Below are 17,820 nucleotides of genomic sequence, written 5' to 3' on the forward strand. Positions count from 1 at the left end.
AGCCCTACCTGCTTTGTGCTACCGCAGGGTCACCAGGAACCCATCGGTTTAGCCCCTCCACTGCTCCCTGCTCGCCCTTCTCCTAAGAGTAGGAACCTCACACTGTCTTCTATCAGTGGACGGGCCCCGCTGATTGTCACACTCTCTGTGCATTTGGGAAGTGATCATAGGAGAGCGCCAGCTCTGCCATCGTTATGGTTCAAGCACTACTTTCTGTTTCAAAGTTGACTATTCTAACTGCCCGGAAATCCACAGGAGTGCTCGGCTTGTCTTGACATTTGCTGCTCTCAATGGGCACACAGGGCAGGGTTAGCGGTTTAAATTTGGGGTCATTTGAGCATGGAATTACCTAGATTTCCCTCTGGTCTTCCCACAGAAAGAGCCTTCTTGCAAAATCCCCATGCTCTTACAAGATTTTAAACACATCTAGGCTAAACCTGTGCTTCATATTGTCTCCCGACTCATCTCAGTCACTTGGCATTTATCTAAGTTATTGCATAGCACCCGCCAGTAGGGTCTGGGTCACAACTGTTTTGGGAACCAAATACAGTGGAACCTCAGAGTCACGACCACCTTGGGAATGGAGATGTGCGTAACTCTGAAATGTTCATAATTCTGAACAAAATGTTAGAGTTATTCTTTCAAAAGTTTACAGCTGAACATTAACTTGATACAGCTTTGAAACACTACGACGAGGAAGAAAAATGCTGCTTTCCCTTTCATTTTTCAGTAGTTTACGTGTACTATATTTGCTTTTTTTTTTTTTCTTTCTTTTCTCTGTGGCTGCCTGACTGTGGACTTCCGACTTCAAAGGAGGTGCGTGGCTGCCTGGTCCGTTAGTAAATCTGAGGTTCCACTGTACATGGGCATTTTGCCTTGTTCCAAGTCACTTACTATAGAACTCCGTCCCAGGTTATCTGAGATAATAGTGACCTAAACGATTGAACAACACTGTGACTATATCCAGTTACTTCAGTTAGTTACACAGTTTGGGGTGTGTTGTTGCTCACCATTTCAGACTGGAGATTGAAAACCACTACTGTTTCCTTGGTAGCGAATCCCATAACTGGAAGTATTCTCTCCGACTGACTGAACTGCATTTAAACTTTCCCCACGTCATCAAGGAGGAGTGAGGGAAAAGCAGAAATAAAGGAAGAAATGACTATAGAAGCAAAAGGTCATTTGTCTGAAATACGTTCTATCCAATTGTGTGACCAAACAGCCTTCAGGAAAGAGAAAATCTTTATCACACAGAGGCATAAGACATTTTCTGTTTCAGACTGAATGAGACTCTAAAACAGGTTACATCTGATGAACCAGCAGCAGGACCACAGATTTTCCTATTGCATGGTCCTCTGATCCATTGAAACCTGCTTCACACAGCACTGTCTCATTATTATTGAGTTATTTATAAAAGTTTTAGCATGATAATAGTTTGTCTGAACTAGAAAAAGGGGCGTAGGTTAGGACAGGTCAAGGGAAAACATGTTGGCTAACCCAGACTATTGTACTTGGGCCATGTCAGGATAGAAAACATAGCTGTGATTTTACACCTGGATGGTTCACTCGAGCTAGTTAACTGCAAAAAATGCTATTAGAGACAAGGCTCAGGTAGATTTTACCTCATTGTAGCTACCTGAGGTCATCCCTGTTCCCCCACCTGGGGCTGATGGCACATTCCTAGTAAGAGGAAATCAGACTCCCAAGACTCATAGAACAAAGCAGTGGATGGAAAGAGTCTTCAGCGATTCACCCCAATGTAGGGCAAGCTGCAAGATACAAAACCGGACAACTCACCTGGGGGAGCTGACAGATCTCGATGGAGCAAATGGCACTAAGAGCCCTAAAGGCCAGTGTGGGAATTACCAAAAATAGTAAAGAAAAAAATGTTTTGTCAGCTTTAGACAAGGTTTTTGTGGTGTTTCTCTCTCTTGTGGATTCCCTGATAATAAATAAGGTGTGACCTCGGATGGAAGCTTTTCCAGCACTCACAGTATTCGTAAGGTCTCTGTCTCCTGTGGATCCTCTGATGTCTCCTAAGGTCTGAGCGGTAAATGAAGCTTTTCCTGCACTCACAACACTTATAGGGGCTCTCATCTGTGTGGGTTTTCTGATGTCTAATAAGGTCGGAGCGCCGAGTGAAGGTTTTCTCACACTCACAGCATTCATAGGGTCTCTCTCCAGTGTGGATGCGCTCATGGATAATAAGAGATGAGTGTCTACTGAAGTTTTTCCCACACTCAGGACATATGTTTTTTCTCTCTCCCATGAGGATTCTCTGCTGGGCAGTGGTTTCCTTAAGATCCTTGTGATTTTCCTCACAATTGATGGATTTACCCACTTTCTCCCCTGGCTGGTTTCCTTGCTGCCTATCCTCATGACTCCTGGATGCGTTCCCCTTAGTTCTTTGGGAAAATCCCCCATGCGGTTCCATATGCTCAGCATCTTCCTGCTGTGGATTCTGCTCCTCGTTCTCACTCACCATGCCATCATCTCCTGAGAGAGAGAGACACACACCTCAGAAGCAGGAACGGAAAAGGGGAGAGGAAACCAGAGTAAGTGCTGGAGAGATGGGGGGAACTATCAGGAAATGCACTGCCCCAAACTCCTTCACATAGGGGAGAGAGGAGGGGACCAATTCTGTCTCCACATCGCATCCCAACGCTCAGGATAAAGGGAGGCTGGGAAGTGAGCTATTGCCATGTGTCGGTCAGGATGGGCAGGAAGCCATGAGCAGTATCTGCCCTGAGGACATGACACCTGCTGAGGGACAATCCTGAACTCAAGCAGTTCTCAAGGTCTTGGTAGGGAACCCATCTGTTTCCTTCAGCATCCGAGTTGGTCTAATGACACCTCACCTGAGCAGGTTCCTCTCCGGATCTCTCTTTCCTCACAGCCCCGGAGATCGGAGACGCACAGCGCTTCCGCTTGTTCCAGCTGGGAGATCACTTCAGGTTTGGAAACTGGCAACCCTGCTCAGATGAAAGAAACAAATGGGATCAGGGGAATTCATGGAACGTTTGTCACAAAGAACATGGCCTTTTTTAACCACTGCTCATTTCAAAGCACTGAAATTCTGGGACCAGCTCTCCAGGTGCGCTCAAAGGTGCCCGGCGCAACGTTTACAAGGGGATTCACTATCCCCCGCTCTGCTGGCACACACACAGCCAGACACTCCTCATCAAAGGGGCTCTGAAAACCCAGGCAAAGTAACTCCCCAGCACAGAAAGCCAAGAGGAAGTCACCTTGGAACTGCTGCTTACCAACAGAGAGACCCAAAGGTAATGAGACCGTCCCAGGGAAACTGAGGCTGGCGAGCATGGTCTGGCAGGGCTCAACATAGTAAGGAGTAGGAAGGAGTGGGCAGGATATAACTGAGTGCAGCATGTCAGGGATGTTAGACATCAGGAAAGCTCATGCTGGGAAGTTAGTGAATAGAACATGTCAGGTGCCATGGGAAGGACTCTGGAGATCCCCCCAGTGTATGGAGAAGGTTATGGAATGACGATCACAGAAATGTAGGGCTGGAAGGGACTTCGAGAGGTTATTTAATCCAGCCCAGGCACTGAGGCAGGAACAAGTAAACCTGGACCATCCCCAACATGTATTTGTCTAAAATGTTCTTAAAAACTTCCAACGACGGGGATCCCACCACCTCGCCTGGAATCCTGTTCCACAGCTTAACTACTCTTGTGGTTACAATTTGTTCCCTAATGTCTAACCTCAATATCCCTTGGTGCAGATTAGGATTGAGTACAGTCTTTCAACCAGTTTTGCACCCACTTGATTATAGTTTCATCTCACCCCCATTTCCCCATGAGAATGGCATGTGAGACAGTCAGAGGATGTACTAAAATGAAGATACAGCAAATCTGCTGCTTCCCTGTAGTACCCATGGCCAATAACCTCGTCAACGTAGGAACTCAGGCTGGTTTGGCATGATTTGTTCTTGACGAATCCATGCTGACTAATCGTTGTAACGCTATTATCCTACAGGGGCTTCCACACGTTTTAATAAAACATTCCCGTATCTTTCCAGGTATTGAAGTGAGACTGACTGGTCTATAATCCCCCACGTCTTCTTAGTGCCAATCTCTAACAAGGGGAACAGTGTTTGCCCTTCGCCAGTCCTCTGGGACCTTACCCGCCCTCCATGCGTTCTCAAAGATAACTGCTAATGGTTCTGAGATTGCCTCAGCTACTTACTTACGTACCTAGGATGAGGATGGAGAATTAGATATTACAGCTCGGTAGCTACAGACCAATTCCTCTGGAAAAGGAAACTAGGAGAAGTGAGAATAAGACCCTGTGATCTCAGGAGGGACTGACTCAAAGATCCAAGGAGCCAGCAGGGAAGAGAGACCATGACTGCTACAGATAGGGAAGGGGAGCGAGACCCTCCCAAGTCCCCAGAAGTTTCATTACCAACCTATGACATCACCAAGAAAATGCACATTTCTGCCAAGGAAGGAGTCACCTTGTGACGGGGAGGAATGTAAGGAACCAGGAACAGTGGCTGGGCTCATAGTCTGTTGGAAAGAGGGGTGTGTGGTGGGGGTAGGCACTGAACAATGGAGAGAGATGAATAAGAACCATAATACTTGAAAATAGGAAATATGAGTGAAAGTGAACTCTACCTAGAATGGAGTGCAAGCGATTATAGCGGAGCACCAGCTCTGCCAGCATTACAGTTCAGCACTGCTTTCTGATGAAAAGCTGACCATTGTAACTGCTCTGAAAGCCACATGCACGCTCGGATTGTCTTGACATTTGCTATTCTCTCTGACAGTGGTCCCCAAACCTTTCCCACCCCACCTGATCCACACTCCCCCAGGAGCTGGAGCTGTGGCCAGAGCCTGGAGTGCAGCTGGGGCAGGGTCTAGCGGCCAGGGGCAGGAGCGAGGCCAGGGCTGGAAGCGGGGTGAGAAGTGTGACCAGGGCTGGAGGTGCGGAGCACAACGGGTCCGGGGCCAGGAGTGCAGTCGGGAGCTGGGGGCTGAGCTGGGAACAGAACAGGGCTGGGTGCTCCCTCCCTGCCCCACATGGGGGCTGTCCCAGGCTGTACCACCCCACCCCCAGGAGCTTTTTCACAAAATCCCTGTGCTCTCCCAGGATTTTAAATGCATCTAGGGTAAAACTATCCATTTGTCCCCCAACTGGTCTCAGTCGCTTGGCATTTATCTCAGCTAGTACGTGGCACCCACCGCCTCTCCGGGGAAGTAGTGCTGAAAACGTTAACGGTAGAATTTGGAATTTCAGATCAGTATGAGCCGAACGGATGAATTGAAGAGACTGAAATGCATGTGTCAGAAGACTAAGACTCTGTCAACAGCAATCAGCTGTCACAGTATTTAGCTGTCTCTAGGGGACATGCTGTGGCCATAATAGCAGTAACCGTGACACAGGAGGTCTGATTAGATGACCTAATAGCCACTCCTGGCCTTTTAATCTAGGACTAGAATAGCTACAAGGAAGGACTAAAGGAACATGCCACTGTTTGTGTTGTGTTCCACAGACTGGAATACCAGCCCTGATCTGCATGCCCTCCAGCACTGTGTACTGTGTGCTGTGGTGTAACCATTTGGGGGAGGGATCGCTTTGGAAGAGCTGAGACTGTGGTCTGAAGAGAGGTGCATATGAGCCTCGAAGGACCAAGGTCACCTCATTTCAGTGCTGTGTTGTAGGCTGTGTCAGCAAACGCGCCCAAGGGTGCGTTCTTGCCATGAGGATTGTTAGCACTCGGCACATACATGCCAGTTGTCTGCAGGCTCAGTGCCGGGTAAGTGAAGACAATGACTCAGAAGTAATGACTCGGCGGGAGGATGGAAAGGGGGGGAAACATTTGGCAAGTCTGAGATGGTTTGTGAGGAGTAGGCTCAGTGTTTGCGTGTCAGCCAGGAGTTAGGGACCTTCCGTTCTTTATGCCAAGCCTAAACCCAAGTTTTGCCTTATCAGAGAGAAGGTGTGAGATTTTGTCCTGTGCTCTGTTCCCAGGGTGCTGCAGGAGAGGACAGAGCGCTAGTATGTGTGTCACTGGTCTGTCGGGATACCGCTGAAACGCGGCGGAGTTAAGGTGGCTTTGCGGAGGGGACGTGAACCATAACTCTTTATTTCCCCTTTCAATGACAAAGGGGCGGGAATCCTTACCCAGCGAGGTCACGTGCTCGTAGTTCTCCTGCATGATGTCCCAGTAGAGGCCTCTCTCAGCGCGGTCCAGCAGAGCCCACTCTTCCCTGGTGAAATACACAGCCACCTCCTCGAAGGTCACCGGCCCCTGGTGGTGCAAGAGTCCAGCACTCAGCACCTGCTGCCCCAGTCCCAACCCACTAGTCATGGGGGAGCAGGGCCAATCGAATGGAAGCTCTTGGAGGCAATGCCAGTGGAGTCCAACCACACCTCGCTCAGGAGTCATCCGAGTGAGGGGAGAAAAAGAAAGCCCCAGACAGAGGGGAACAGGATAGTCTCGCTCCTCACACACTTAGCTGCTAGAGACGGATACAGGAGCTGGAGCCCCCAGCAGGATGCAGGGACAGCCCCCGGGTGGGAATCCCAACTCCCTCTTCACTGCCAGCAGCTGGACGTGAGGGGATGGGGCATCTCCCCCACAACCCCGTCAGATCTCACAGCAGCCTCTGGTTAGCAGGTTCAGGCTCCAGCACTGGCAGTCCGGTAACTTCCCCGGTCCTGTCCAAGGGGGGTGTTTCCTGTTCCATAAATAGGGCAAATTCCTTCCCCCAACCCCCATGGGCCTGTTTCTAGAATCTACGCCCCAGGTTAAACAAGTCCCAGCAAGTTTGTCATGCCCTGCCCCCTCCTTTTCTCCACCCTACGTATTTCCTGCCCCCTCCCACCTCCAGACCAAACTCCCCAAAAGGTCCCACCTCCTATGTGTTTCCTGCCTTGTTCAGTCCAGAGGGAACCCACGAGCAACTCTCTCATAATCCCTACCTGAGCCAGCTCCACAGCAGCCATTACCCTTCCCTGTCCCCTGGGAAGCTGGGACAATCGGGCATGAAACGTGGATGTTGTTCTGCAGCCTGTCAGGGTGAGATGGGCGATTGGAGAGATTTCATAACCAGCTCTAGTTAATTTCACAGCTCCTTTCCCCCAGGCTCTTTCCCTGCAGAGAAACGTTCCAGGCTCTCATACTGGCAAAACGTTCGGTCTCTTTATTGCAGTGCAGACCTACCCCTTCCCACCAGGGCGAAACCCACGGAGATCCTTTAAAACCGGACACGTTCCCCGAGGGCAGCACATTCCCACAGCAGGGGGGGATCTAGGCAGAGGCAAGGATTGGACAAAATCTGACCAGTGCTGAGACAGAAACTGGATCTGAGCAGGTCTGGGAGCTGTGACCTCTCTCCCCAGTATCTCTCTCCGGCTGGGGGACTTGGTTACTGTCCATTCGTGGATGCCTTCACTATCCTAGAGGCGTTGATGCCATTTTGGATCCAGTCTCTGAACTTCATCTCTCACCTCTACTAACAACTGACTGGGTTCCAGTCTCTGGCTGCCTTGCAAACAGCTGCAAGCTGCCTACTTTCACAGCTGGCATTCTGAAGTATTTTTGAAAGATGGGTTTTATGGGAATTAATTGTTCCTCGGCTCAGCCCCTATCTGGTATAGCAGCTGACTGGTCATTCACAGTAAGTCCATATACTCAGTTCCGTCCCCTTCCTGTTCCTAGCCAGCAGGGGGATAAGAGAATGAATGACCTAGTCCTCTGCTTCTCAAGTGGTGGTGTGCAGCCCCAAGTGGCTTGCGACAGGCAATAGATGGGCCTTGAGATATTGTCGGTTTTGTTACGGTCGAAAGCAAAGAAAGTCTCATGCTCCCACTTCCATCCTTCAAAGTCAACTATTCGTTGTCAGCCTCTGGAAACACATGGATCCAAGGTCTACAGGCTCAGCCTTGATACACGTTTTATTCTCACTTGCACAGTAAATGTAGGGGGATCCTCCAAAAAAGGGGTCACCAATGTGAAAAGTGTGAAAAACGCACGACAGCAGCTCCCTCCTCATTCAAAACGCTCCTAAATACAATCCAGCCCTCTCTACCCCTCCACAGCCAGTCTGAACCCAGGATCCCAGCCCCATTTCTCATTCAGGGTCAGTCTATACAACTGGGCTTCACCCCCTTCTCGCTCCTGAGACTCTGCTGCCCCTGTGGTCATTTTCAGTCACTCATTAAAGCAGCCAGGCCAGTGTATGGATGTTTCATCCTTGTCTCACCCTATTTCACATCATTCAGAGTGCTGTTCCTCTCCCCAAAGGGAAACACACCCGAGATCAGGATTTACTCTGAAACCCCACCAGATATTGCAGCAGGAGTGAATGGAGGGCAACAAAAATGATTAGGGGGCTGGAGCACAGGACTTATGAGGAGAGGCTGAGGGAACTGGGCTTGTTTAGTCTGCAGAAGAGAAGAATGAGGGGAGATTTGATAGCAGCCTTTAACTACCTGAAAGGGGGTTCAGGGAGGATGGAGCTAGGCTGTTCTCGGTGGTGGCAGATGACAGAACAAGGAGCAATGGTCTCAAGTTGCAGTGGGGGAGGTCTAGGTTGGATATTAGGAAAAACTTTGTCACTAGGAGGGTGGTGAAGCACTGGAATGGGTTACCTAGGGAGCTGGTGGAATCCCCATCCTTCGAGGTTTTTAAGGTGCTGCTTGACAAAGCCCTGGCTGGGATGGTTTAGTTGGGGTTGGTCCTGCTTTGAGCAGGGGTTGGACAAATACCTCCTGAGGTCCCTGCCAACCCTCATCGTCTATGATTCTGTGAATGGGGCAGTCACGGTGCCCAACCCTGCTTCACACTGTTCAACAGCTGAAGGCAGCACTCCCGTCGCTAACATGGTAATTGGTCTGAAATCTCCCCATCGCCCAGCAGAGACAGACCCGTACCTGTGTCGCTCTCCAGCTCCAGGCGCAGAGTCTCTAGGGAAAGGAAAGGATGGGAGAGGTGAGAATTCAGGCCCTCCCACTCATGGTTACTAACGTAACTGCTGTTAACGATGAGATGGTGACAACTCAGTCGCTGCAGAGCCAGCCAGCCACACAGGGCTACTCCCATGGGGAAGGGTGACTCGCTGAGCTGGGAAACAGTGGCATCACTGGACTTCTCAACTCCTCCCCAGGTAGAGGGTCAATCTAACTAGCGGAGACGCCATCCCCAGACTCCAATTCACCTTTGAATCCCAGCAGCACCTCCTGCAGGATGGCACTTTTCAGAGAGAAATCGCTGAGTCTCTTCTCCAGCTCCACAAACCCCAGCTCTGGCTTCTGAAACGTCCCGTCCTCCCTGCTAAGGAAAGGAGGAGGGGTGAGAAATGGGCCCGATCCCCAGTCCCAGCAGCTCCCAAACACCAGGAAACCTGGATCTGAGCTTTGTCGCCTAAGGTGATCACAGTAACGGTGAGTGACCGGCCCTCGGCCTGGTGCTGCCCAGGGGCTCGCAGAGGCGGGACGTGAGGAGGAATGGAGACAGGTCTGGGAGCTTTCTCTGGGACACGCTCCTTGTCTGGGGTGCTGAGCCATCTCCCACGCTGGGTTATTCCGGTAACAAGGGGCACCAGCACTGGCATTATGGGGAAAGGGCGGAGACACGGACCAACGAGTGCGCGTCTCTCCCACTTTCACTGTAGCCCCAGACAGAGCCAAAGTCCTCAGCAGGGAATGAGCCTGGGCCCTTGAATGCCAAAAGCCCTGAGCAATTCAGCTGAAGCAGTAACCCTGGCGTGCCCAACTCATTTGGTGGAGAGGCTGGATTCCACTTTCTGTTACGGTCAGTGCATCAGCTCAGGACTCCGGACACTGCTCCGTTCACAGCAGGACACCCACTGCTCTCAATGGGACACCCACGTACCAAGGCAAAGGAGAGCAGCTGCCCTGTCTATAGGAAATAATAAATACTAAGTCCTTTACCGTCACAAGCAGTACCACTAAGTGGGAAAATAGCCTCCTCCCACACCTGCCAGGGCTCCTGCTATTTTCCCTTCCTTTTCACCCTCCCTTCTTGACGGCTGTCTGTGTGTCTCTCCTCTGTTCTCCCTCCCTCCAGAAACAGCCTATTCCCACCCCTCAAGGGCTTCCCTCCCGCCCCCTCCCCGGGCCACCTGCTCAAGCTATCAGCCATGCAATACTGGATGTTGACATTAAAGTGGCATCGTTTCAGCTGCTGCACCAACGGAGCACAGGGGAGTTCACGCCCCCTCTCTGAGCCGTGGCAGGCTCAGAAAGACAGCAGTGTCTCTGTCCGCATTGGGGTGGGTTTCCTTGCAACCATGAGGCCTAGAAACTTGCTATCAAGTTGAAAGCCGAGACTCTGCGCGCTGTGAACACGTGATGTGGCCACATAAATAGCTAGGTCTGGCCCAAACGTCTGGCAGCTCTGCTGTGACCTCGTTAGCTGTCAGATACAGGCTCTTCCCCCAGGGGAAGGAGCCGCTGGGGGAGCCATGATCACACTGCAGAGCGAGGAAAGCTCCATGGTCAATGCAGTTTCCAAGCGTAACTGAGCATGAGGGGGAGAGAAATGGAGCCAGGGCCGTACCTGTTCACCGTGCTTCCAGCATCCTGAGAGGGAGAGAAAGAAGAGGCAGTGAGCGGGGTGTCCCAGCCTGGGGAGGCCTCCTGCTCTGCAGGGCAGTCACCACTGGAGTCTTGGGTGTTTGGGGAATTTCAGACACTCAGAATCATGTTCAGAGAGAAGCTGCCATCTCCCCCAGCAGCTGCCATCTCACCCAGGACTCCTGGGATGTCGCCATCGGGGAAAGTTTCTGCACAGACACTTTATAAGAAAACATTCACCTGCCTGGAGAGTGAAATCACCAGTCGTGCTGAGAGCCCCCCAAGACCCCTACCCCATTAAATCCATTAACCTGGGGTGATGTGGGGCTTTAGGCCTGGCTCAGCACCTCAGCGTGGTGGGGAAGGCATGTCACCCTCCAGCCCAAATGCATGTAGACGTTTACAGGGCATTTACTGTGTGGCCAGGGCTCTGCCCCTCCCTGTGTCTCACTTTCCCCATTTGTAAAACAGGGGCATTGCCTGACCCCCCTTTGTAAAGTGATCTGGGGTGTAGGGCTGAGACGCTCCTATTGCAATAACATGGTCTGACCTGCAGGGACTGGCTCAGCGGCTGCTGCCCCTTCTCTCCTCTCTCACTGAGCAGGGAAATCTCCTGGGACAGTCTGAAAAGGCTCTCATCCCTTCTCTTCACGATGGATCTGGCTAGCTCTTCCAACTGGGACAGCAGGAGCCGCTCCTGCTCCTCCAGAAACGCCCGCAGCTCCTTCCACTCCCAGACAATCTTCTGCCTCTCGGCTTGAGTCTGCTTCTGCAATCACAGGGGAGAATCACCAATGCGCCTCCTGGCCGACAGGGGAGTTATTTACCAGGACACAGGATCTCGTGCCGTGGATGGTGGGAAGCTCATTTAGGCCAGGAAGGGTGGAGGGATCAGGGCAGGGGTGAGCTGTAAATCGCTAAGAGGAGGGACTTTTCGCCCCAAAACAGCATTAAAATTGCACTGAACCAAACTCTCCATCTCTCCAGCCCGCATTTCTTCTCTTTCTTCCCCCGGTCCCATGGATGCTAGAAAAGAACCCCGGTCACTGTAACATTCAAACAGCCCGTGGGCAGGGTCTCCGGGCTAACACACAGACTGACACTCTCCTGCACAGCAGCCTCTTGCACCGGCATCAGGTTACCCATGTATCTGGCCCTGCACTCTCCTGGGGCTCCAGTGTGGACAGTTTCCTGGCTGAGACCAGCAGGACAGGGCTCAGGGCACCTACCAGCAGCTCTTCGCTTTGCCGCTGCTCCTCGGCTTTGTCTGCTTCTCTCTCTTTCCTCAGAGGGGCCAGATGCCCTTTGGGTGCCTCCTGGAAGAAGCAGAGGAAGGGGGGTTACAAACTGCTACAAATGACCGCACAACTGCCAGAGTTCAAGGCCCATCCTGCCCTGAAGATGCCCAAGCAGAGGCCCTGGGGTCACCGTCCCAGATCTCGTTCAGCCTCAGTGAGGAAGATCTGAGAGAGGCAGTGAAAGGGGACTGGGTTTTAGAGAAAAACACCAGACCCCTTGGTGAAGTGACAGGGTGTAGCCCAACCCCCCTCTCCAAACGTCCCCTGGCCCCACCACATTGCTAACAGTTCATGTCACACACTCCCCATCTGCACCCCCCGAGGCACCCACAGTGCTGGATCTGAACGTGGACCCCCAACCCCCAGCTCTGCCCCCCAGACACACAAACCCCAACCCCCAGCTCTGCCCCCCAGACACACCCCAAACATCCCCAACCCCCAGCTCTGCCCCCCACTGACACACCCCAAACACCCCCAACCCCCAGCTCTGCCCCCCACTGACACACCCCAAACACCCCCAACCCCCAGCTCTGCCCCCCACTGACACACCCCAAACACCCCCAACCCCCAGCTCATCCCCAACCCCCAGCTCTGCCCCCCACTGACAAACCCCAAACACCCCCAACCCCCAGCTCTGCCCCCCACTGACAAACCCCCAAACCCCAGATCTGCCCCCCACTGACAAACCCCAAACACCCCCAAACCCCAGCTCTGCCCCCCCACTGACAAACCCCAAACCTGCCCCCCACTGACACACCCCAAATATCCCCCAACCGACACCCCAAAGTCCCAGCCCAAACACCCCCAACCCCCAGCCCCCAACCCCCAGCACAGCCCGATCCCCGGCACCCCCAACCCCCAGCCCCCCTGGCAGATCTGACACACCCCAAATATCCCCCAACCGACCCCCAAAGTCCGATCCCCGGCACCCCCCTGCCCCCCCAGACACCGACACCCACCCCTCGCTCTCTAGCGCCGCCCGGGCTCCGGGCCCCTCCGGCAGCTCCCGGCCCAGCCGCTCCCTGGCACCGACCCCGGAACCGGGGACCCCCGCCCGGCGCCCCCGCAGCCCCTCTCCGGCCGCGGGGAGCCCGGGCACCCACCCGGGGCAGGAGGCGAACCGGGCAGACGGGCCCGGCCCCTCCCGGCCGGAGCGTGTCCGCCCCACGCGCGTCTCCCTCCGGCCCCCGCCGCGACCTGCCCGCTGCCCCCGGACCTACCGCGCCGCCCCGCCGCCCGCAGGGCCGGATCAGCCGCCTCCGCGCCGGGCTCCCGGTCCCGGCCATGGCTCGTCTGCAGCAGACGAGGGGGCCGGCCGAGGGACAGGAAGGGGCGGCTCCTGCCCGGGCCTGGCCCGGCCCCTCGGCGGGGGGGGGGGGGGGGGGGGGGGTCGCGAGTCGGACTCGGGGCCGGGAACCTTCATCGCTCGGGCTGGCTGGGGCACCAGCTGCCCGCTGCCCACGGGCGTTCCTGACCCCCGGCCCCGGCCCCGCCTGGAGCGGCCCCGCTTGCGCTGCCCCTGCGGAGCGGGGTGCGGCTGGGCCGGCCGGGGAAAGCTGAAGGAATTTGCTGAAGAAACCTCGGAGCCACTGGCACTAATATTTGCAAAGTCATGGATGACAAGAGAGGTCCCAGAAGACTGAAGGAGGGCTAACGTAGTGCCCATCTTTTAAAAGGGGGGAAAGGAGGAGCCCAGGAACTACAGCCCAGTCAGCCTGACTTGGATTTCTCAGACACTACTGGAGCAATGTATAAATATTCTGGAGGATGAAGGGGTGATCACAAGCAGCCAGTATGGATTTACCAAGAACAAATCATGCCAAACCAGCTTGATTTCCTTCTTTGACAGAGTAACTGATTTGGTGGATGGGGGGATGCAGGGGACATAATAGACCTGGATTCAGCCAGGCTTTTAACGAAGTCCCAAATGACATCCTGATAGGTAAGATGGAGAAATGCAGGCTTGGTGGAACCTACTATTAAGTGGATACATAATTGGTTAAACAACTGTAAACAAAGATGGAATGATGTCAGACTGGAGGGAGGTCTCCAGTGGGATTCCATAGGGATCTGTTCTGGGTTCAGTGTTGTTTAACATCTTTATTAACGACCTGGATGTAGGAATAGAGAGCAGATGGATCAAGTTTGCAGATGACACAGAAATAAGGGAGGATTGCCAGCACTGTGAAGGATAGAGCTAAAATTCAGAGGGATCTTGATACATTGGAGAGCTGGGCTATAGACAACAAAAATGAAATTCAACACAGACAAATGTAAGGTGCTGCACTTAGAGAAGAAAAACCAAATGCACAAATACAGAATGGGGAATAATTGGCTTGGCAGCAGCACTTCTGAGAAGGATCTGGGACCTGTTGGATCACCACCTCAATTTGAGTCAGCAATGCAGTGCTGTTGCAGAAAAAGTAATGCAATTTGTGGAAGAGTATCTCAAAGGCCAGGCCTGATCCACAATGAAGTTCATGGCAACACTTGACAAGTAAGATGCACAGAAGATATTTCAGCTTCTCTTAAAGGTGTATGGAGACAAAGTGCCCAATGGAACCAGACTCCAGGAATTCTACGAGTGGACACAGAATCCAGCTGGGACCGTTCAGGCCTACGCATACAAGCTCCAGGAGAGAATGAGCGAGGTGCAGCGCCAGGACCCACAACAAGTTCTGGACGCAGATACGGTCCTGAAAGAGCAGTTAGCGCTGGGGCTCCGGGACGACTCCCTCTGCTGTGAAATGAAGAGGAAGTTTAAAGAAGAGCCCGGTAAGAACTTCCATGAACTCATGCTCTGGGGAATTTGAACCAAATTTCAGCCACTAGTTAATGCATATGTAGAATGATTTCCAATGTGTATTTTGTGTTTGCATGTTGTTCATCTGCATATCCGGGGAGAGTCACTGTTGTCATGGCAACAACTGCCTTTGTTAACTGATTTCCCACCAAATGGTCCTAAAGCGAGCTGTAAGGAAAGTCACTTGGGTTTGGTCAAGCTTCCACATTGGGTCTGTCCCGGGGTGAGTTACCCTTTGAAAAGGGACAGCGTAATAGTTTGTTCCTTTCTTCATGAAAACAACATACACGTTTCCGGCTCCTTTTCATGTAGGTTGTTTGGCTGCTTCTTACAAACCGGGGGCTTTCTGAATATTTGCATTTTTTAAAAAGTGTGAATTCACAGATGCGTCCTTCCTCAGTTTTCTGTTGCATAATAAAAAAAGTAATTTAGAAGTTGCCATAAAGCTTATCTATTAATTCCACCCCTAACACCATGAAACTAATAGTAAATACATTTTAAAATGATTTCTTTTAACATGTCTATTAGCCAGTTATATATTTGCCTATGTAGCAATTACATTTGTTAAAAATACAGGATTATTGTTAAAGGCCCCTGGTATTCAACATTGCACTGACCTATGATATAGAGAGCTTTCAAAATATAACACAATTGAATTGTCTATGTTATGACAGTCAATTGTACATCTCATGCACAGTTACAACACTTTTTATCTTCTCCTTAGAGATTACATTTCTATGTACATAGAGATATGACTTAATTTAATAAAATCACTAGAAATGACATAGGTGTTGTAATTATGCTCGCTCTGTAATATGGTAATGCCCTGTTAAATACAAAGCTCTGATGACTATATTCCTATATAATGTCTCTTTAAACAAAAGCTAAATGTTGTAATGATTGGTTTGTTTCTGATATTTACATGACAAGGATTTGTAAACTGGTTAAAACTTCCTAAATAATCAAACAAAAACAAAAAAACCCAAACATTTCATTGTTCCTTTAAAAATACCATGTTTTGTTTGAATACAGTTTCATTTATTTACTTTCAGTATATTGGTTGACATGGCATTGCGTGATGTAATAGGGAGCTTCACAAATACACACTGAAGATAAGAAAAATAGATTTTATTACTGTGTGCTTTATTATTTAAACAGAACATAGTTACAAGATTTTTCTGTTAAGAAACTAAGGAAGTTTGCAAATAGAAAACTGTTAAGGTTAACTGTTAAGGTTAAGTTAAGGGTTGTTCACCAATAAATTAAACGATTAAAAAAAATTAGGAAGTGCAAAGTAAAGGATTAAAAGGTGGCCAAGTCAAATCGGCAACACGTATTCTGGCATTTCCTATGTGTCTAATGGAGCACAATGGGGATCTTGTTTGGGGCACTTCAGTAATACAAAAAACCAGTAGTTAATGGAGAGGCTCCAGTTACCTTCAATGGGCTCTGATCAGGCCCTAGCAATGTATAAACATTCTACTCCTGTTGAACAGCAATTTTAAAAATGCTTAGAATAAAAATTGGAGTCCTCACACCCATAACTACCGCCACTGAGCCTCCACTTGGGTGTTAGGGTAATGGAATGTACATAGAAATAGAATTACTTGCAAATTGCACTCACTCTGTCATGCACAAACCCACTGGAAATTTCACATTTTATTCCCAAAATGAATACAAATCACTGCAATGCCAGTAGGTAACAGTCTCTCACTCTCAGTTCCACTGTCCATGAGGCAGACAGAGAAAGAGGGAAGGACTTTGCTGTCCAGTGATTAGGGCACCCACCTGGGTGGTGAGCGACCTCAGATCAAATCTCTCTGCTTCAATCACTCATCATTTATACACAGAACACCGCTGGCCATCACCTACAGCCCCCAGCTAAAATCTCTCCAACACCTAATTAAGGATCTACAACCTATCCTGGCAGATGATCCCTCATTCTCTCAAGCCGTGGGAGGCAGGCCTATCCTTGCTTAGAGACAGCCCCCCAACCTGAAGCAAATACTCACTAGCAACCACACACCATACAAGAAGAACTCTAACCCAGGAACCTATCCCTGCAACAAACCCCGTTGCCAGCTCTGCCTGCACATCGACTCTAGTGACACCATCACAGGTCCTAACCACATCAGCCACCATCAGGAGTCATTCACCTGCACATCTACTAATGTGATATATGCCATCATGTGCCAGCAATGCCCCTCTGCCATGTACATTGGCCAAACTGGACTGTCACTACGCAAAAGAATAAATGGACACAAATCAGACATAAAAATGGTAACATCCATAAACCAGTCGGAGAGCACTTCAATCTCCCAGGACACTCTGTAGCTGACTTGAAAGTTGCCAAACTTCTACAAAAAAACTTCAAAAACAGACTTCAGCGAGAAACTGCAGAGCTGGAACTGATCTGCAAACTCGACACAATCAATCTGGGTCTGAACAGGGACTTGGAATGGTTCTCTCATTACAAGAAGTAATTGTCACTGTTCACACATTCTCACCTTCTAATCAATGGTTGTGAATAGGCCTCATCTACCCTAACTGAATGGACTTTGTTAGCACTTGCCCTCCCCATTGTTATGTTTCTTACCCTTGGATGTATATATATATATATACCTCCTATCTGTGGTTTCTACTTCATGCATCTGACGAAGTGGGTTGCAGCCCACGAAAACTTATGCCTGCAGGAATTTGTTAGTCTTTAAGGAGCTACAGGACGCTTGTCATTTATCCACATTTATTCAACAGGAGAGACTGAGGGATCCCCCCCATCAGAATATCCCATAGCTCAATGGTCAGAGCATTCTCCTGCAAAGTGGGAAACCCCCTGTGGCAGAGAGGGGGAAATTGAACTTGGGTTTTCCACATCCCAGGCAAGTGCTCTAACCCTGGGATAAGTTATAATGTGGGCACGGACATCACCACCCCCTGGGACCCAATCCAGTGGGCAGCCTCTGAGCATGCCTACCGGAGCAGGCCCCGCACATGACTTAGGCAGGAAGAATGCCGATCTTCCTCCAGTTTGTGAGCCACTCCAATTGTAAAAGGGGTAAAGAGTTTGCACATTGCAGCAACTGTGGGGCTGGCAGAGTAAAGGTATGTGTGTTATTGGGGCATAGCTGAAAGAGGGCAGAGTTAAGGCTACCT

General features: G+C 50.8%; 1 protein-coding gene across 1 annotated transcript in view; it reads right to left on the reverse strand.

Moving 5' to 3' along the window:
* The window catches only part of LOC137154362 (zinc finger protein 585A-like), a 41,018-nt gene extending 27,836 nt beyond the window's left edge, over nucleotides 1–13,182 (reverse strand). Inside the window, exons 1-10 of the mRNA XM_067549948.1 lie at nucleotides 13,085–13,182; nucleotides 11,796–11,882; nucleotides 11,117–11,335; nucleotides 10,550–10,572; nucleotides 9,186–9,301; nucleotides 8,902–8,934; nucleotides 6,949–7,037; nucleotides 6,148–6,274; nucleotides 2,859–2,972; nucleotides 1,993–2,496 (exon numbers count right to left, since the gene is read on the reverse strand). Coding sequence (XP_067406049.1) covers nucleotides 1,993–2,496; nucleotides 2,859–2,972; nucleotides 6,148–6,274; nucleotides 6,949–7,037; nucleotides 8,902–8,934; nucleotides 9,186–9,301; nucleotides 10,550–10,572; nucleotides 11,117–11,335; nucleotides 11,796–11,882; nucleotides 13,085–13,150 — 1,378 coding nt within the window. The 5' untranslated portion in view covers nucleotides 13,151–13,182. The remainder of the gene's footprint in view (nucleotides 1–1,992; nucleotides 2,497–2,858; nucleotides 2,973–6,147; nucleotides 6,275–6,948; nucleotides 7,038–8,901; nucleotides 8,935–9,185; nucleotides 9,302–10,549; nucleotides 10,573–11,116; nucleotides 11,336–11,795; nucleotides 11,883–13,084) is intronic.
* Between the last annotated feature and the right edge of the window lie 4,638 nt (nucleotides 13,183–17,820).

Source organism: Emydura macquarii, unplaced genomic scaffold, assembly GCF_026122565.2.
Source record: "Emydura macquarii macquarii isolate MOO-44397 ecotype Brisbane River unplaced genomic scaffold, CSIRO-AGI_Emac_v2 contig_1254, whole genome shotgun sequence".
NCBI lineage: Eukaryota > Metazoa > Chordata > Testudines > Chelidae > Emydura > Emydura macquarii.